General features: G+C 40.8%; 1 protein-coding gene and 4 non-coding genes across 5 annotated transcripts; all 5 read left to right on the top strand.

Annotated features, from left to right (window-relative positions):
- The first annotated feature begins 342 nt into the window (after positions 1–342).
- On the top strand, positions 343–19,555 carry dkc1 (dyskeratosis congenita 1, dyskerin). Its single transcript, XM_059977231.1, has 16 exons — positions 343–438; positions 2,608–2,660; positions 3,737–3,823; positions 4,259–4,350; positions 4,999–5,183; positions 5,472–5,536; positions 6,279–6,405; positions 9,709–9,839; positions 10,146–10,289; positions 10,684–10,804; positions 11,011–11,129; positions 11,895–11,998; positions 13,604–13,667; positions 15,931–16,071; positions 16,994–17,110; positions 18,462–19,555. Exons 1-16 carry the CDS (start codon positions 423–425, stop codon positions 18,522–18,524), a joined length of 1,629 nt encoding a protein of 542 aa, XP_059833214.1. The 5' UTR covers positions 343–422; the 3' UTR covers positions 18,525–19,555.
- On the top strand, positions 5,790–6,024 carry LOC132398758 (small nucleolar RNA SNORD17). Its single transcript, XR_009513787.1, has one exon. It is a non-coding gene; the product is annotated as a small nucleolar RNA SNORD17 (small nucleolar RNA).
- Positions 8,447–8,522, top strand: LOC132398753 (small nucleolar RNA SNORD83). The gene has a single exon (XR_009513782.1). It is a non-coding gene; the product is annotated as a small nucleolar RNA SNORD83 (small nucleolar RNA).
- Positions 9,953–10,087, top strand: LOC132398757 (small nucleolar RNA SNORA36 family). Its single transcript, XR_009513786.1, has one exon. It is a non-coding gene; the product is annotated as a small nucleolar RNA SNORA36 family (small nucleolar RNA).
- LOC132398754 (small nucleolar RNA SNORD83) lies at positions 11,171–11,245 on the top strand. Its single transcript, XR_009513783.1, has one exon. It is a non-coding gene; the product is annotated as a small nucleolar RNA SNORD83 (small nucleolar RNA).
- Positions 19,556–21,082: the final 1,527 nt, after the last annotated feature.

The following is a 21,082-nucleotide window of genomic DNA, read 5'->3' on the forward strand; positions in this document are numbered from 1 at the left end:
GGGACGAACCCGCCTCAGGATTGATTGACAGGTGCAGGGGACGAACCCGCCTCAGGATTGATTGACAGATGCAGGGGACGAATCCGCCTCGGGATTGATTGACAGGTGCAGGGGACGAGCCCGCCTCGGGATTGATTGACAGGTGCAGGGGACGAACCCGCCTCGGGATTGATTGACAGGTGCAGGGGACAAGCCCGCCTCGGGATTGATTGACAGGTGCAGAGGATGAGCCCGCCCCGGGATTGATTGACAGGTACAAGGTAAATGAGCCCGCCTCGGGATTGGTTGACAGGCGAGGGGAAGTGCCCGCCTCCGCTTGGAGTGATTGGCAAGCAGTTGCAGGAGCATTGTGGGACAGTGCTCTGGAAGAGACATGCGCAGACTGAGTCATTTCTCGTTCATTTGCCCAGAGGAGCAGGAAGATGGCGGATGGGGATGGTGAGTAGGCTCACGAGTCGGGAGAGTAAAAATGTCGTACTCAATATTTGCAGCAAAGCAAGAATACTGCGCGTAGAGTTTTGTAGCCGCTATAAATGGTGGTGTTGTGAGCAGCTGCAGCCTGATAATCTCAAAGGGGTACGATTGGTGGATACGAGCTGGCGGCTGTAAGTCACCGGGCTGGGGCTCATCGAGGGCTCTGCAGCATTTATGTAGTCCTCATTTCGGTTGCATATCGGGTCCTGGCCGTCTCCTGTAGTTGGAAGGAGTTTCGGTGCATCTTTAGGCTTCCTGTGCTTTGTGAGCCAGGCGGAGATGTTGAGCACGTGGCGGGCACCTCGTGGCCGCGGCTCGAATCACCAGGCCTGACTTTATCTCCACCCCCCTCCCACACATCCACTTTAAAATGTGCAGCTTACTCTCAGTTTAGGAAGTTATTCTGTCATTCCTTTCCCCCCGATTGTAGGCAGTTACTCTTTGTTAATTGATGTTGGGGCTGTAGAGTAGGGTAGGTATTAGGTAGATCATAAGACCATAGATACAGGGCATGATTTAGCCATTTCGCTCATCGAGCCTGCTTTGCTATTTCATCGTGGCTAATGCATTTCCCTCTTAGTCGCAATCTGCTGCCTTCTCCCTGTAACCCTTCGTTCCCTGACTGATCAATAACTTACCAGCCTCTGCCTTAAAATGTCACAGATTATCCACTCCCTGGCTGAAGAAAGCCCTCCCAACCTCCGTTCTGAATGGTCATCTCTCTATTCTGAGGCTGTGCCCTCAGGTTTTTGACTCCACCACCACAGGAAACTCCCTCTCCCCATATACTCTAGATGCCTTTCAACATTCGATGGTTTCAATGATATCCCCTTTATTCTTTAGAGTACGAGGGTATGCAGGCCCAGAGCCATCAATCGATTCTCTTGTGGTAAGCCTTCCATTAAACCCTCTTCAATGTCAGCACACCCTTACTTCGATAAGGCGCCCAAAACTGCTCACCATACTCCAAGTAAGGCTTTACTAGAGGCTTATAAAGCCTCAACATTACATGCAAGAGAAACAATGCAGATGCTGCAAATTTACATTACATTACATCTTGCTTTTATATATTCTCTCAAAATGAAAGCTAACATTGCATTTGCCTCCCTCACCACTGACTCAAACTGTAGGGAATCTGCACGAGGACTCCCTTTGTACCTTGGAGTTTTGAATTCTCTCCATTTTGAAAATAGTTTGCACCTTTATTTCTTCTTTCAAAGTTGCATGACTGTACACTTTCTGACACTTCTATCTGTCACTTCTTTGCTCATTCTTCTAATCTGTTTAAACCCTGCAGCATGCCTGTATCCTCAACACTTCTTTGAACCATGCTATCCAGCAACCCCCGATTTAACTCCAGCCCAATCATGTGGCAATTTACATTGGACAATTCACCTACTAACTGGTATTCCTTTGACTGTAGGAGGAAATAGCATCTGGAGAAAACCCACTGATTCCGCAGGGAGGGTGTACAGTGGGTGGGTGGATTGAACTCGGGCAGTCTGATCTGGAATAGTATTGTGCTAACTGCTACGCACACTGCTTTGCACCCGTAACCTCATTCAGATGAATTGTGAGATGGGACAGTTGTCTTTTAACTCAACCCATTACAGGCTTCTGAGTTTAATCTTGAGATAGAGTGCTTCATGTAGTCAGCCATTTCTGACATTTGCCAAAATCAGATTTCATTAATTTCCAATTTGTATCACTTGGGTAAGCCCTTGATTATTTACCAGTGTTGCCACTGGTACGTAAAGCTTGGAGAAATAGAGGACTAGGCAGTTTCTAGAATAGGTTACAGCATTCTGGGCCGAAGGGCCGCTACTGTGCTGTGGATTTCTATGTTCTATGTAACTAGTTGTCAATTTTCTTTGGTCCCTTTGGCTACCCTTCCTCCCAACACTTCTGCTTCCACCCCTCACTTTTCTCCAGTGAAAGTGGAAGTTGGCCTGCAGTTGACTCCTCCTGTCTCTGCAGGTGCATCTGTTCTGTTGTGTATTTGCAGTATTTAATGTTTTCGTTGCAAGCACATTTTCTCTAGTTGGCATTGTAATTCCATTAGATTTTACTGAAAGACATTCATGGTAAAGAATGTATAACATGTTTCCTAAATAATTTTTTTTCTTCTTGCAGCATCTGCTAAGAAACAAAAGAAACACAAAAAGAAATCTGAACAAAGTATTGGGGTACGTTTCCACGTTAATTTTTTGGCCTTTCCACACGAGTTGAAAGTGAATATTTCACTGCAGTTTTATATAGAAAATTGCAGTTTACAATAATACTGTAATCCTGGCTCGGCATAAATTTCTTGTGCTATTTCGCTAAGAGTAGCTGCAGCAGTCTAATCTCAAAATCCTGTGAAGGCAGGTTGATTCATAATTGGGGTATTGCCGGAAATGAAGTGATTTAGTTTCAATGTCAAATGGTTTCTACTGCTTGCTGTCTGTCAGCTGCTGTAGTGGTTACCACTGCTTTGACCTTGTACTTGACTCAGTTTGACACTTTCATCTTCAGGCATTCTTTTTTCTCATATGGCTGAAGGCTTGTTGGTACACTGATTTCATTGTCAAATTCCAAGATATTAAAAGTGGTCTGTGCTTTTAATCCGTATCTTGCTGTGGAACTTCATTGGCGGAGGGTGGTGGTGTAGATTAGAAGTGTAAATCTGTTTGCCCTTTTAAATATAATCGCATCTGTGTTCCATGTTGAATGATGGTAATTTTGAGCTCAGCCTTCAAATTTATACCTTCTCAAGTGCCATTGCATATTGCAATCACCTGTCTGATGTTGAAGTATCCTTGGTTTGAGATGGAGTGAATCAAGCTTGAATGAGTTCTATTGGACATGAGATATAGCAAGGAAGAGAAATATGTTGAGGTGATGAAGTAGCCTGCTCTGCAATTGTCTTGTAGAATTGAAGTTCACAATTAACGTGCTGTAGTGAAGCAGATTTAAGATGGACATTTCTGCGGGCAGTCAAACACGGGAAGAATGTGCCACAGTTTCTCTCAGTTGACATAAGTGTAATGTTTTTGTGAGTTGAAGGCAACGGCTGGTTCGTGCTGCTTACTTCACTTCTTAATGTTGACCTGTGGCAAAATTCTCTTTATGGTTGGAATCCACACTGTAGTTTGAAGAGAAGCTGCGGACTAAGAGGAGGGCTGCTGTAGTTTTGGATGTAGTCTTTGTAATATCCCAATGCATAGTATGACAGTGTCTTATTGTCTGCTACAAAATTAATTCAAAGTTCTTATATTTGCAGGACATCCAGCAGGAGACTGATTTTCTGATCGCACCAGAATCAAAGGTGGTGAAGTTAGATACATCTCATTGGCCTTTGTTGCTGAAGGTAATCTCACCTGCATATGAGGGTAATATGCAACAAAAGAATTGTTAATACTTTTAAAAAATCAGCTTGCTTAATATTAATTCACAATAAAGTTGCCATCTGGTCTTGAGCAAATGGAGATCCTGATTCCACTCAGATACAGGTCTTGGGATGTAAGCTAGTGTCAGTCTCAGTGAGGAGCAGTCCGCGATGTGATCAAAGTAATGAAGCAGATGGGCACGTGGGACTGCAAACAATTGAAACACACTCTATAACAATGAAATGTTTCTGATGGCCTGGTTAAATCTCAAGGTACATCATTGGAGCATTACCTAGTGAAATAAACTTCAGTTAGTGTGTAAATTGGGTGCTCCGTTCACCTGTGTGCTTATTGCTTCTGAAGGGATTTGGTAAACCCTGAGGGCAGTTTTCTTCAATATACTTATCGTTTTGCAGAATTTTGACAAGCTTAATGTAAGGACAGCTCACTACACGCCTATTCCAAGTGGCGCTTCGCCTCTCAAGAGGGAAATCACTGATTATGTAAGGTAAGTTTGTACATTCGAGCAAGCCATCCAATACATGAGGTGCTTGATGTTAATGCGTGAGGGCCAGGAAACACCTCATTTCTGTCCATCTGCAGAGCTACATTTCACCACTTGAATCAAGTTTCTGCTGTTGTATTTCAACTCTGACATAAGTAACTTAATATTCAGTTCCATTTTTTATTCAGCAGTAATTTCTTTTATCATTCATTTGACATGTCTGCAGAATTTGAAACCATTCGATCTATAATTTAATAGGATCTATCCACTTTCACCCGTGCGTGTGCACTTGCTTCTGACTGGGCAAGTCATGCAGTGCAAACATTCTCTACCATAACCTCCAACTCATTCATTAGAATCTATAGGTCTACTGCTATTCCTCATCCACAACATTGTTTCGAAGTCCCGTGTTTCTTGCCCTCCAAGTTTTCATTTTCTTACACTGATTTTCGTTTACTTCTCGTCTTAATTGTTTAAAAGCCAATTTTCTTCTCAAAACAAACTGTCCCCTAAAACTGAACCATGTTATTTATAACTAGAGCATTGTATAGCCTTCCTGACCTTCAAACCTTATTGTTATGTTGAAGGTATTGTATAAATGGGAGTTAATCGTTCTATGAAAACATGTCAATATCAGAGATGTCTTTGTAGGTCTGGATTCATTAACCTCGATAAGCCAGCAAACCCATCCTCACACGAAGTGGTGGCATGGATACGCAGGATTCTGCGGGTGGAAAAGACCGGTCACAGTGGAACGCTGGATCCTAAAGTTACGGGCTGTCTAATTGTGTGCATAGAACGAGCAACTCGACTAGTTAAATCCCAACAGAGTGCTGGTGAGTGGATTCCTTTGCTGGTCTGTATAATGTTGTATTTTTCATTTACTTTAGTAACGTGAAAACCTGATACACACAAACTGAAGTTTCAGCCTTTTGATAAAGATTTGGACGTTTGTTTCAATGGGTCTGGGTGCTGGTCCGGGTTATTTTTGCCTTTAGTCATCCCTCTCTTGGCTTGGAATGTGTAAGGGATCTTACAAGTAATCTTGAGCTTCTCAAACTCTTAATTTGAGATACAGTACCTGACGTGGCCCTTCCTGACAACTCTTTTGCTGTCAATTGTAGGCAAAGAGTATGTGGGAATAGTTCGGCTGCACAATGCTATTGAAAGTGAACTCCAGCTTAGTCGGGTGAGTAGGAATGTATTGTTGATCAGAAATGTTAAGATGTGTACTGTAAGTATCCAGGTATATAATGTGTGCTATAGGTGCTGTGCTCATAACTGATTCCATAAATTTCCCAAAACTCAGCTAATTTTGGAAGTAAATGCAAATACTGCAATGTCAAAATAGAAATTCCCTAAGTCAATTTCTGTGCTAAAGTTTTAAGTTGGCACACATATCCTAATGTTACTTAATTGTTCAGTAGTCTGATATTATGTACGTGAAATGATGAACAAGTTTATCCATTCTCTGAGAAATGCAAACCACTTGTTTCACTGCATGCTGATTCCTGTTCTAGGTTCAGTGTGTATTTCATCTATCTTGTGCCATATCTTCTCAGTGTTTTGCTGACAAGTTACTGGTACCTGCTTAGGTGTATGTGATGCAAGATGGTTTGTCAGGGTTGGGACTATTTTGTACTCCTGCCCATAAAGATGAGTGATGCATCTGATCACGTACATGAGTGATTCTATGAAGTTAATTAGTTTGTAAATGACCACAGGCGTTTGTTACCTTGCTCCCAGCTTGTCTGAAAAATTTCTGCCATGCCTGTCAAATGCTCCAGCTTTATTCTTGGATCTATGAAGTTGAAGTTTCCAAGTCTTAGCTACAGTGCGAAACTTGGTTAAATTGTAGGATTACAAAACATCCCAAGAAAAATTAGTAATGTTCTGCTTAATACTAAATGAGTTTTCCTTTTTGCATTAAGGGCTTGGAGATGCTGACAGGAGCTTTATTCCAACGTCCTCCCTTGATTGCTGCTGTTAAAAGACAGTTAAGAGTCCGGACCATCTATGACAGCAAATTAATCGAGTATGATCCAGAGAGGCGGCTGGGTGAGTATTAACTGTTCCAATTTGCTGATCAGTAATCTGTAAAAGACTTGTATGCTTTTCCAAGATACATTTTAGGATCTTAATCCTGATTTTAGGAATTGTTATTGGCTATATAGAAGCTTGTTCGTAGCAGTGCATAGAATTAGTAATGTATGTTTTGTAACACATGGTGCTGCAACTGTGAAGTGTTAATTTTCATGGCATTTATACTCTGGGTATGTGTGCCCATGATAACTGGAATTTGAGAAATTGCACTCAAATATGTGCTTGGCTTTGGTTCTAGATTACACTTTTGCTGCTATCTAGTTCCCAGTGTCCTGGATCACTGGTATAAATCTATGAAGTTCATTAGTTTGCAAATGAGCACAGGCGTTCGTTGCCTTGCTCCCAAGTCTGTCCTAGCAATTTGCTTTTTCTAACAGTTCGTGCCATGATTTATGAATGTCCAGTGATCACAGATGTGAACACATTTGCAGATACAGTAGCGGAGGTGGTATGTGTGAACACTTTTTCATCCACAACACTCTGATTGAGCTCGGGTTGTTGGAGCTGCGAGGCAGTCATTCTAGTTGATCCACTGAGTCGCTTTGAGAAGAGATGGTAAGAGGCGGGAACACGGTTGAAAAGAATGTCAATCTGTGGAGCCAAATGGGAACCATGACTCAGGTAGTGGGGGTTTCTGTAATCATTTGCCAAAGGTGTGTATGTTTCCTTTAGGCAAAGTGCAATTGATTCACTTGGTGAGTTGTTAGAATACATGCACTGTAGTTTGGGGTGAGCTTCAGAATAGGGTTTATTAGCACTGACGTCATGAAATCCGTTTTGTGACAATAAACAAAATTACTTTTAAGTTGAAATGAGAAATATTTTGAAAAAGGTAAGTAAAAGAGCAGAACAGGTAGTGTTTGTTTATGGACAATTCAGGAATCTGCTGCTAAAGTGTGTCCCCCTCAGGCTCATGGTAGTAGTGAGATGAGGGCATGTCCTGGGTGGTTGGGGTGGTAGTGGTGCCTTTTTGGGGCATTGCCCTCTGAAGACATCTTTGATGTGAAGGCTAGTAGTGCCAGTGATGGAGCTAGCTAAATTTACAATCCTCTGCAACTTTTTCCGATCCTGGCCAGTGCCTTCCTTATACCTGATGGTTTTGCAGCTAGTTAGAATGCTCTCCACGGTAAATCAGTAGAAATTTGCTAGTGACATACCAATTCTCCTCAACCCCTTAATGCTGTATAGTTGCTGCCATGCCCTCACTGTTTCATTATTATGTTGTGTCCAGAATAAATCCACAGACATGTTGACATCCAGGAATTTGAAACAGCTCACCTTTTCCACTGCTGACCTCTTGCGGACTAGTGCATGTTGCCTTGACTTTCCTCTTTCTGAAATATATGATCAAATCCTTTAGTGACATTAACTGGTGGCTGTTGCAATGCCACTCTTATCAGCTGTCTGATCTTTCTGACTCCTTTATACCATCTGAGATTCTGTCTTCGGTGAATTTATAGGTGGCACTTGTTCTGCGCTGAGCCACATAATTATAGGTGTAGAGCGTAAAGCAAGCATCCTTGTGGTGTACCTCTCGATTCTGAACACTTGACAGGTCTCCCGATGAGGAAGTCAGGGATCCAGTTGCAGAGGAAAGCACAGAAGCCCAGGTTTTGAGGCTTATGGTGTTGAATGCTGATTTGTAATAAAATGAAGCAGCCAGGTGTAGATATTGCTGTATTGTTCATGTGTTCCAAGGCCGAGTGGGGAGCTGGTGAAATTGTGTTTCCTGTAGTCCTATTGTGGCAGGCGAATTGTAGTGGGTCCAGGCCCTTTTTTAGGCAGGAGTTAATTCTGGCTGATATTGTGAATGGCAGCCGGTGCACTGGTGATGAATAAGGTGTACCTGCGTCTAGAAGTAACAGGTGAATATTTTTCAGGTGGTGTTGCTGATGGTAAAGGGGTTTAAGTGACTGAAAATATTTACATGGCCCAGTGGAAGTCTGACAAAGATGAATTGTTAGAATTTGACATAAACGATATGAGCTGCTTTCTGGCCACATGATGTTAACTGGATGGATTGAGCACATTGTGCCAAGATGACTCTTATCTATCACCCTTGACTGATGGCTGTAACCTCGTTTACTTCATTGTGAATGTTTAAACATGGACATATTAAGCAGCTGCAAAATAACAGGTTTTTGATTATTAGCACTCCCGTCTCATTTGGGAGGTGCTATGGGAGCAAATTGTAACTGTACTGAGATTTTGGCCTGCATATCAATGTTCTATGAAGTGCCAGTTTATCCTTCATGATGCTGTTATTCAAAGTAGTGTCTAATGTTCCGTATCAATGTGGGATAAGCATATTCATCCATACTTCAGGATCTTGTGCTGTTGCATCAAAGCTTACTCTTTATCCACCTTACTAATGTATGCCTTTCTTGCCATATTTACATATTTATCTTGTGTCAAAGTATTCGAGTTTCCCACTGTGTACAACCATTCTGCAGCTTCAGTAGGTGATTAACTTTTTGTACTTTTCCCCATTGTAATTCTTTGCATTCCCACTCACAGCTTTTCTCAGCAAATTAGAATTCAAAGTTATAGTGAATTTATCAAAGCAGGTACATGGTACCATATGCCACCTTGCGATTCTTTTTCTTGCAGGCATTTACAGACGAAAATACAGTAGTTTTACAAAACTGCGCATGGGCAGACTGACAACCGGGTCACTGCAAAAGCAGACAAAGTGTACAATTAAAATAATACTGAGATGTAAAGAGTCCTTAAGTGAGTTTGTAGGTCATTGAGTCAGTAGAGAGTAGTGGTGAATGAAGTTAGCCATGCTGATTCAGGAGTCTGGTGCTGTAGTTTATAAGGTCTGCATGATATTGTATAACCCAAGGCCTGCTCTTCACTGCGCTGCTGTGTTTGTTTTATGATGACACTTTGTGCTGGTCCCAAGCTGAGATGCTGACCCTTTGCAACTCCATTCCTCTCATGAGTTTTTGGCTCATGGTCTTCTGGCATTTTTCTCTCGTAGTCGATAATCAGCTTTTTAGTTTTTGTTGGCACTGAGTGAGAGGTCATTTTTGAGGCCCCACTCAACAGAATTTTCATATGAAAGGACAGGGTCATAAATAGCTCATACATTTGCCAATTGAAAATGACAGTTTCTCATTTTTGCCCTTTGACTAATAACTTTAAAGATAATATACAGGCTTCATGTGGCACCTAATGAAGTGCTTTTTATTTTCATGATGCATTTGAGAAAATGTTTTTGTACTGTCTAACCAGTAACATTTCTGTATTTAGGAGTCTTCTGGGTGAGCTGTGAAGCAGGAACGTATATCCGAACATTGTGTGTACATATTGGACTGTTACTTGGTGTTGGTGGTCAGATGCAGGAGCTGCGAAGGGTACGATCAGGAGTAAATGGAGAGAAGGTAGGAATAACTCTTTAAATCTTGTTAATTTAAGAGATTTAAATGAGTTTTGAGAGCCAGCCGATACCCGGAGGAGCAGATATTTCTAATGTTTACTTTTATGTTCTGATTTGGCCCAAAGTGTTGAGCTCAGTGCAGGTTGCTTTCTCCTGTTCTGGTAATTAAACTTTGGGAAAGTGAAAGGCAAGGGGTCTCTGACATGGTGGCCATTGTGTGTGTGTCCATCAGGAGACTCCGGGCTGACAGTTGTATTTGGGAAATTTCATAGTTTTTGTGTTGGTAATTATTGTTGTTTATAAATGACAGGATAACATGGTAACAATGCATGATGTGTTGGATGCCCAGTGGCAATATGACCACAACAAGGACGAGACCTATTTACGTCGAGTCATCATGCCCCTTGAAAAGTTGATGGTGACCCACAAACGTTTAGTTATGAAGGATAGTGCGGTAAGTAAAGAAGAAAAATGTATTACTCGCCCCAAGTCAAAATTTGAGTTACAGATGCATATTGGGCCCATTGGTAAAGTCAGGCTTTTAACAATGTGAGCTGCAGTTTAAAATGGCAATTAGTGTGGCATTTTCTTAGTGGTCCCTATGTTTGAGTGAGTCATGATTATTTGAGAGTGATGTTAGCACAATGAACATGTCTTTGTTTCGAAGAGTTAATGAAAGTTAATAGTGAAGTACTTTTACTTGGTGTGAAGTTGTTTGTAGTATTTTTGTGTATATATTTCAGATCGAAGTAAATGAGATGAGGTTTTGAGAATGGCTTGAAGTCGGAATCTTGTCGAATACTTTTATAGTCTTGGGTGGTCTTATGTTATTTTTCTTGCCCTCTCAGGTAAATGCTATCTGTTATGGTGCTAAGATCATGCTCCCTGGTCTGCTAAGGTATGAAGATGGGATTGAGGTGAACCAGGAAATCGTTGTTATTACGACAAAGGGAGAAGCAATTTGCATTGGTAATAAGTTAGGGTTTTTTTAAGGCATAATTGGGTGTAATTTAACATTGTATAATTTATGCATTTAGGAAATTAATTCAGTTGCTTTAGACTTTGACCTTACTGTTACTCAAATACTTGGAGCATTAGTCTGCATGTGTAATTATGAACAGAACACGTTTTTAGTTTCTTAATGCTTAAACCTCTGATGTCCGTTTGGGTGGCAGCTATTGCTTTAATGACAACGGCGGTGATATCTACATGTGACCATGGTGTGGTGGCAAAGATAAAGCGTGTTATCATGGAGCGGGACACGTACCCACGTAAGTGGGGCCTGGGGCCAAAGGTAAGCCAAGTTTGGACAGCGGATAGGAGCCATTTGGTCTAGCCACATGATGATATTGATGAGCATTAGCACATTGTGCAAAGATGACTTTCATCTATCACCCATAACTGATGGCTAGTACTTGGATAATATGCTTTATGTCCGACTTTCAGCTTTACACTTTTGATGTTGCTGGCTAGTGAATATTCTTGATGCCTTTTAGAATATGGTGGGAGGCGTCCTCGGCAAAGTAGTAGGCCAAAGCTAGCAAAAGAGAAGCTTACCAATTTTAGCAGTTTAAATGTACTAAATTTGCTTCCCATTTAATAGCGGGAGCTACAGGATTGCTCTATTGAATTACATACAACGGAAGTTCAAATTCTTTGTATTTCCTTTGACAGTGGGAGTCCTTACTGGGGATATTTCCAAACTTGGATGTTCTATGATATACAGACAAGTTTATAAATTAATGTTTTAATTTTACAGTGAAACTGTTAAAAGGGGTGTGAGAACAGGGGCCTTGATCAGTTTAAAGACTGGGAAATTGAGCCTCAGGAAGTGAGAACTAGGCATCCAATGACTGGAATGTAAAAAGGCAAAATGGGATCTGTGGTCCCAACTATTAGAGAATAGCAAATATTACTTAGTGAACCACATGTTGAACTGTTGGAACTGAATGATCGGATGAGAGTTTTACTTGGATGTTTTAGAATGTGAGAAAGTTAGAGATTTGGAGATTCGGATCAGCATGTAAAACTTCTAATGTAATTTTATTTTTATTAAAAGGCATGTGAAAAGAAAATGATGATCAAACAGGGTTTGCTAGATAAGCACGGCAAGCCAAATGGAAGTACTCCTGAGTTGTGGAAGAAGAGCTATGTAGATTACGTGTAAGAATTTTACCTTACTTATCAATGGTTAAATTGTAAGTTCTGTCACTTGGTGGCGCACTGGTATCATTGCTGCATAATGAACAATATTGCATTGAGCCACTGTGTGGTGCACATTAGTCGCATGCAGTGCTATACAATAGATTCTGGTCAATCGGGGCAGCTGCTTATTTGGGACATCTCTTATAGAACAAACACTAATTAAGAAAACAGCCTGGGTTTTCTTTGTTTAATTGGGACAGGAGACTGTTCCCAAGCTGTTTCTAACCAGTGTTGGTCAGATGCACTTGTGGCCATTATAGCGAACAGTTTTTAAATGGCACCAGTTGCATGTGTGTCTGTTCAAAAAGCAGTGTTTTTTGTTGCTGATGTTTGGCAAGGAATAAGCAATAAGACAATTCAGAACTGTTTCGCTCACTACGTTTCCAAGCATTCGGGCCATTATTTCAGCAAGCATTGCCAGTCATTTTGAATGTTACAATGAAAATGAACGTTTCAAGGATGCAGGCAGCAAAAGCGTTGTTTAAAGGCAGTACGTTGTCTGCACTGGGTGTCCGCTAAGTTTGTTCATTTATTCAGCTTACACTTCAGTTCCTCCATAGATAACCATTGGGAACTAATGTTGTTTCATCGTAGTGTGGTAGCATTGGTAGTGTTCTAATTTGTTCTGTGTTTCATTTAAGTACATGATTAGTTACTCGGTTAAATGGTAGTTCATGTTTTTTTTTAATTTATTTATTAAAATACCGTATGGAATAGGCTGTTGGAGCTGCTTCGTCTAGCTGCCCCTGATTTAACCCTAATCATGGATGGATTTACAATGATCATTTAAACAGTATGTCTTTGGACTGTAGGAGGATACTCCTGGAGCACCCAAAGAAAACCCATGCAGTCACAGAGAATGTACAAATTCCTTACAGACAGCGGCTGGTTCTTCACATGATTTTAACTATTTCTATGAAAGTTCAGCTAATTGGAACAGCTGGTCAATTGGGGTAAAATATACTGGTCCTGCTGATGGGTCTCATCCGGAAACTACAGTATTTTTTCTCATAGATGCTGCCTGGCCTGCTGAGGTCCTCCAGCGTTTTGTGTGTTAACCAGAAGCCACTGTATTTTGTGCTTTTGCTTGTTCATTGGTACTGCATTGGGTGCACAGTTTGTATCCCCTAATGTTGAATTTTCTCTAGTGCAGGGGTTCCCAACCTTTTTTATGCCATGGACCAATAGCATTAAGCAAAGGGTCTGTGCACCTCAGGTAAGGAACCCCTGCTGTAGGGTAAAGTGGATTGATGAATCACTTCAATTTCTATATGGGGGGAAAAGAATCCTAAATCTGATTACTAGCAGATTGTTATCCCTTTCCAGTCTGGTGTGGCTTCAGAGGGAGTTAGTCTGCAAGAGAAAATGGAATTGCGAGACAGCTGCAGTTCATTGTGAGATTGTTGGATTCCGCATTTCCTAACATGTTAACATTAATACTTTATTTTCGTATGACTGTAAAATCGAGATAGAGATAAGGCACACAAAAGCAGTCTGTTTGAAGGTGACACCTTCTTGCATGCACCTCTTCTAATGTGTGTTTTTATCAAATTATTTTTCTAGTACTGGAAATCAAGCACCTAGCAGTGTAGAAGCTAGCAATGTGACACAAAGCCAGGCAGTGAAGGTAAGTATTATATTTGGGGCTTGGGTTAATTTAAGCTTAATGGAATATTTTGACTACTGAAGCTAATTTAGTTCAATTTCACTTGAATTGAATTGACTTTATATCTTACATCCTTCACATACATGAGTAAAATCTTAATGTTAAGTCTCTTGTCTAAATAGTAATGTATAATAAATTGAACAGTCACCCAGATCAGTGTGAGTTAATCAGTCTGATGGCCTGGTGGAAGAAGCTGTCCCAGAGTCTGTAGGTCCTCGCTTTTATGCTGTGGTACTCTTTCCCACATGGTAGCAGCTGGAATAGACCATGGTTGGGGTGGTTCAGGTCCCCAATGATTCCTTGGGCCCTTTTTTTCACACCTGTCTTTATAAATGTCCTGGATCACAGGACGTTCACAACTGCAGATGCACTGGGCTGTCTGCACCACTCTCTGCAGAGTCCTGCGATTAAGGGAGGTACAGTTCCCATACCAGGCAGTGATGCAGCCAGTCCGGATTCTCTCAATTGTGCCCCTGTAGAAAGTTCTTGGGATTTGGGGACCATACAGCTAGTATGTACAGCCCACATGAGGTCCTCAGTGATGTTTATGTCGAGGAACTTAGTTGTTTACTCTCTCAACCCCAGATGCATTGATGTGAATAGGGGTTAGCCCATCTCCATTCCGCCTGTAATCCACAACCAGCTGCTTTGTTTTTGCGACATTGAGGGAGAGGTTGCTTTCTTGACACCACTGTGTCAGAGAGATGACTTCTTCCCTGTAGGCCATCTCGTTATTGTTTGAGATTAGGCCAATCAATGTAGTGTTGTTGGCAAATTTAATTAGCAAGTTAAAGCTGTGGGTGGCGAGGGGCTCCTGTGTTGAGAGTCAGAAGGGTGGATGTGAGGGAGCTCATACCACCTGCCGGTGATCTGACAGGAAGTCCAGGATCCAGCTGCACAAGGCAGGATGAAGGCCAAGGTCTCGGAGCTTCTTGTCGAGCCTGGAGGGAATTATGGTGTTGAATGCTGAATTTAGTCCAAGAACAGTATTCTCACATAAGCATCTTTATTATGCAGAAGTTTTATTTGTGTGTCCTTATGATTGTCGATTTGCTCATTCAAGAACCTAAGCAGGAGAAAGATGGACATTGACTAGTTGGCCCTCCTTATCTACGGGTTCCGCATGGGCAGATTCAACCAACTGTGGATCGGGAAAACCGGGAAGTTGAGCATTGTTCACCTCGTGTCTCGTTCGTTTGCTACTTGTGAGTTAGGGAAAGGAGTTTAAGGCTAGTGAGGGATGGCTGGCTAGCTATGCAAAGCGCTACAGCCTCAAGAACTTAAAGATCACGGGAGAATCGGGATTGGCTGGTGCCGAGGCAGCGTCAGCGTTCCCAGAAGAGCTACGATGGTTGCGCCTGTACTGAATATGTACGGACTTTTTTCTTGTCATTATTTCCTAAACAATATAACAACTATTTACATAGCATTTACATTGTATTAGGCATTATAAGTAATCTAGAGATGATTTAAAGTACACGGGAGGATGTGCGTAGGTTATACGCAAATACTACACCATTTTATATAAGGAACTTGAGCATCTGCGTTTTTTGGTATCTGCGGGAGGTCCTGGAGCCAATCCCTCGTGGATAAGGAGGGCCGACTGTATATAATTGAATGCAGGAGTAAGGGGCTAAAAAGCACATTAGGCAATGCATAGAACAGAAAATAACTTCATTATCTGATCTGAACAGTTCCTGCCTCGGCAATCTTTGGTTACTTCTGCATTCTATCTTGGTCTTATATACCCGAACATTCAAATCGAATGATTCATTTGAGGTGGTGGAAGGGCACTTAGATGCTGTACAATGATAGAGCATTTGTAACTGGAATAAACTTTTGGCATGCATATGAGGCCACGTCAAGTCCTTATTTACGTTATCCCTTTTTATTTCCACGTTCCCATCAATTTATCAGATTCTGACAATCTACTTACCAGACAATTTAGTGTCCTGTTAACTTACTAGTGCTTATCTTTGGGATGCAGGAAGAAAGCAGAGTATCTGGGGGAACCAATCCATTCACAGAGGAAACATGCAAATACCACACCTAGCACTCAAGGGGTGAAATTGAAATTGACAGCAGATCTATTTGCTGTGCTGTTGTGTTGCACACGTGTGTAAGATCTTTCTCTCCTGATTCTGAAAATTAAGTTGGGTATTTGTTGTGAGGAGCTCTGCTTTAATGTTGATTCTTCATTGTTCACTTTGCATGTATTTTGCAGCGAAAGAGAGAGAGTGAAAGTGAGAGTGATGAATCAGTGCCATCTACCCCTGCGAAGCCAAAATCCCCAACAGAGCTAAGTAAGAAAGAAAAAAAGAAAAAGAAGAAAGAGAAGAAGCAAAAGTTACTTGAGGAAGCAGAGGTAAGTGTGTGTACTATGTTGCAAAATGAACATGTTCCCTTTGAGACTTGGTGCGGTTGCTGGAACAGTGACGTGAGCTGGGGAACTTCTGGATGTCTCCAGATAACAAGCTTGGTTGAGTTTGTAGTTCACAATTTGTGGAGCACTGCCTCTGCTTGAGTTAATAAATACATGTATTTTTAAAAAAGTAGAGTTTAAGCTGCCCTGAAGTGCAGAGGTGGGTGTTCAAATAGAATTGGAAAAGTGAGTATTGTGGTCAGGTTGGAGTGATGGGCATGGAGTCTGGTACGCAAGATATTTCTCAAACTATAGTTGTAAAACTTTTTTAGATTTTGATGGAATTTTTTTAGATAGAATTTGGGGGGTGGTGAAGAGTGAGGTTGGTGCAAAATGTCAGAGAAGCTGCCAGATAAGTATAACATGGGAGAAGTGAGGATTCACACAAGTGTTGATGCACAGAAGTCCGCTGTGTATTCCTGATGGGGGAAAGTAAACACGTAGCATGAAATTCAGTCCGGCGTGTGTGTCAAAGCAAGGTAGTGTTGCTGAAAATGCATAGGTTTTCGGTGAAACCACATTGGAAGCACTGTAGGCAGTTTTACTTTAAATGTCTAAGGGTGGGTCCTTTGGAGCATTAAATTACAAGATGTAAGTGCTTAAAGTGCATTTTTTTTTGAAGAAATAAAGGATGAAGCAATTTAATTAAGGAACTCCTGCAAACCAAAGGAATTAATTTTCAGTGAGTTAAGTGGGTTTTCACCAGTGCAGTGATGGGGGAATGCCTGGTGGCTGTTAGAAAGGCAAGACAGTTATGGAATAGCCCTACTATCACTGCATTATGAGGGTGCACTCTTAATAAGAATATTGCTGAGAGTAAATTTTATATTCTTCAATATTCTTAGTGAATCTTTCCTTTGTATAGATAAAAACTGAAAAAATTGATCCAGAACCTACATCAGAGGCACAAGAGTTCATTCCAGAGGTCAAGAAAGAAAAGAAAAAGAAAAAAGAAATGGAAATTGGAGAGCCTGTCACTGAAGTAAGTGCCTTTTAAAGCCACTAATAATTAGTTTATTGATGCAGAATAACAATAGCTTTTTCCTGTTAGGTAACAAGATACTTGATCATTATAAAGAATCAACTGTAGTAATTAAAATGCCAAGATGTGATTGTATGGGGCTAGGATATTATTGAGGTGAGAGTTAATATCCAAAATATTTTTGGTGACAAATAAAAACTTGTCCTGTAGAGGGCTCAAGTACCAGAGGGAAAACGCTTGGGATGTTTGACAGGAGTGAGCATTGGTTTGAAAGGGAGAATGGATAAATTCTCCATTTTTGGAAAGTAAATTTATTTTAAACTGCTGGGGTTCTGTGGCTGTATGTGGAGAAATGGACTGTGATAGGTCTGAGAAGTAGTACTGTGGTGCTTTAAGACATAGCAGAATTGGGCTGTTCAGTCCATCAAGTCTCTACAACTATTCTATCTATTAAGAGCCTTTCAACCTCTGCTTTAAATGTATTCAATGACTTGGCCTCCACGGCTGTCTAGCAATGAATTCAACAGATTCACCACCCTCTGGCTAAAGAAATTCCTCCACCTCCAACCTAAATGGACATCCATTTATTCTAAAGGCTGTGCCCTGTGGTCCTAGACTTGCCTACTATTAGGAAGCATCCTCTTCATGCCCACTCTATCTAGGCCTTTCAATGTTCAGTGGGTTTCAATGAGATCTCCCCCTGCTCCTCGTTCTTCTGAATTCCCAGCAAGTACAGGCTCCACCCATCTTCATATGATCTGCAGACTTTGCCACAAAGTCATCAATTCCAGCATCCAAATCATTGATGTGTAACATAAAAAGCAGCCCCAGTACTGGCTAGAATCTGGCAGCCAACCAGAAAAGGTCTCCTTTCTGCCAGTCAGCCAATCTTCTGTCCATTCTGGTATCTTTCCTGTTAGTACCATGGGCTCTCATCTTGTTTAATGGCCTGATGTGTGGCACCTTGTAAAAGACATTCTGAAAATCCAAGTAAACAATATCCACTAGTTGTTATTTCCTCAAAGAATTCCAGCACATCTGTCAGACAAGATTTCTCCTTAAACCATGCTGATTTCAGCATATTCTACTATGTGCTTACAAGTACCCTGAAACCTCATCCAATGTATTTAAGTGGATTATTTGCTGTTTTCATGGAATTATCAGCTGGTATGGTTTGTTTTACTGAACAGAGTAAAATGTAAAGGTATATTGTCTTTAAATTGTTGCTGACTTGTGAGGTTTTTGTGACTAATTTAGGATATGAGGTAAATAACTAGTTGTGACGCAGCAGTTAATTTGTTAAATAGTGTGGCCATTTTGTCCATTTACCAATTTGATTAATTGTCTACAGGAGACTGAAAGCTCCAAAAAGAAGAAAAAGAAAAAAGAAAAAGCTGCAACATGCGATTACTGACAAAGTTTGGACTCACTTAGCAGGGAGGAGGTGGCCTTTGCAGGGCCAGTCTGACAAGTATTGCATTACTTTCCTTCCCAACCATTAGAGGTCTTCAGTTCATACTGTTTAAATGGCCTTCATGCTTAAACTTTGCAGTTCTGTGACTAGGATTTGTTGCCTCATTCAATACACTATCCTGTTTTAAGGATAATCAAAGTTCATTGATGCACTTTTGTGCAATATGTTAATGGATAATGCTGTAAGAATGGCATTGTACTTTGTGGAAAGAGTATCTGGGCAATCTTTCAGTGACTGCGTAGCAGTGAATGTTCCCTTGGGAATATTTTTTATGTACCATTCCCTTTGCAAAGGGGGGGGGGGTGCTTTTCTGCAGTGAGAGTACCTGGGCAGTCTTGATTTTCAGTGACTGCAGAGCGGTGAAATTTCCACTGGGAATTTTTTGTATGTACCATTCCCTTTGCAAAGGGGATCTTTTTTTAAATTTCTAAAGCAGCAGTGGGCACAACATGGAACCTGACTTCTGCAGAACACTTGCAAACCAGCTTAAGATTTTGGTGAAGTTTGGGGAAAGTCACGGTTGGTGTTATTTGGCTTATAACGCCAAATAAGGAGGAAGTGAATCTGTTGCTTGGGTATATTTGTTTTGATGCCAGATGCTTTCCTATTCGTGTTCATTTGGTTTTTGTGAAGTTCAAATCTTTCAAAGATTGTAATGGGCTGCTATCTCTGCATATGCTCAGGGCACGTTCACCAAATAGTAGAAACTACAACATGATGCTTCAGGAATGTGTTGCCTAGAGTGGAATGAATTTGCAAAGTACTACCAATGTGAATATTTCAATTATTTTTATATTGGGAATCTAGGTTCCTGTATTAGTTATGTACATTGTAATAAATCTAAATACATCTTTGGGGGCATCCAGTAAACTTGGCTTGATGTCCATTATGGGGTTTGCCCTCGTTTAACTGTACATACTTTGATTATTGTAACAAGCCTGGTCATTTTTAAAATAAATGGTTCCTTTCTACTTACTGGGCTCATTTCTGTCAGTGATACCTCTGTGTAACGACTTTATTTATGCATTTGGGATTTAGGATTCATGCATATTTTAAATAAGAGCATTTTTAAATTGTCCACATTTTTCTATGAAAGGGCATGTAAGATGCTAGAATGGCCACCTACATGCTAGAACAAATTTGGGAATTCTGTTGAAATGAACATGAAAAATATTTGAATTGTGGAAATCTGAAGTAAAAATTCTGCAAAAAAAATTCTGAAATTGCAATGATTTCTGTTGAACTAAATATCCATAATATGTAATAGAGCCTGTAGACCTATTTAAGTCTTCCAGTTATGTTACAGGAAAAAGGTGTTTAATAAGATGCAGAAGGAATTCACCAGATTTTTGTCTAGAATCAGATATTTGTTATGGGATTCAGTATTTTTCTCTGGAGATAGATTTCCAGAGTACAGATGGGGTATGGGGCAGACTGCAGGAAATGTGAAGTATAATACAGATAAAATAGAGATTCTGGTGGTTAAGATGTACATGCCTTTGGAAAGAAATGTTGATAATGAATTGTCAGCATGACTGGGAGATCATGCCTCAAATTTTTTTTCAGAGTAATGAAGAATGGGGATAAGTGTTTTATTATGAACCACTAAGGTATATGATTTCACATGTTAGACTGCTAAGGGAAGTTACTTGTGAGATCCAGGAAGAGTAGGATCATGGAAGTTTGTTTATTGGATTGGAAGCCTGTGACCAGTGGTGTGCCTGAGCAGTCAGTGCTAGGCCTGTTGCTATCTATATTAATGATCTGGATGACAATACAGGTAATCCCCCGCTATCTCAAGGTAGAGCGTTCTTGTGAAACCGTTTGTAAGCCGAAATGTCGTAAAACGAAAAAGCAATTACCATTAATTTATATGGGAACAATTTTTGAGCGTTCCCAGACCTAAAGAATAACCTACCAAATCATACCAAATAACACATATAGTAAAAGCAAGAATTATATGATAAATACATGGCATATATAAAATAGAAATATTGTATGTATGGTGTAGTTATACTTTTCAAAATTGGGAAGACAGCCAAAATCGATTTGGGGAAAAATAATTGGCAGGTACGTTCACGCATGCGCACACAACTGCCTGCACAAGGCTTCACGGTCACGGTAGTCTTTCTCAGGGTAAACACATAAAGCGGGCGTGTTTTTTTTTCGTAAAAGCCAAAATCCTTCTGGTGAAATCAGGTACTAATGTAGGTCTTTCGTAACGGTGAGCTGTCGTAAAGTGAACGTTGGAAAAATGGGGGCCACCTGTTTACAAGTCTTGGGAAGTTAGATGACTTTTGGTGGTGTTAATATTGGGAATTGAAGGGATTTTAGTCACAGTGTTGCAGGTAAACTCAATGGTGAATAATGCTTTTAGCATGCTGACCTTTAGACGGCACTGAGTATAGAAGTTAGAATTACGTTTTTTTGTGTTGCAGTTGTACATGATCTAAGGCAGCATTTGGACTGATGTTTTCAGTTTTTGGCACCTTGCTAAA

This window comes from Hypanus sabinus, chromosome 8 (assembly GCF_030144855.1).
Source record: "Hypanus sabinus isolate sHypSab1 chromosome 8, sHypSab1.hap1, whole genome shotgun sequence".
Classification (NCBI taxonomy): Eukaryota; Metazoa; Chordata; class Chondrichthyes; order Myliobatiformes; family Dasyatidae; genus Hypanus; species Hypanus sabinus.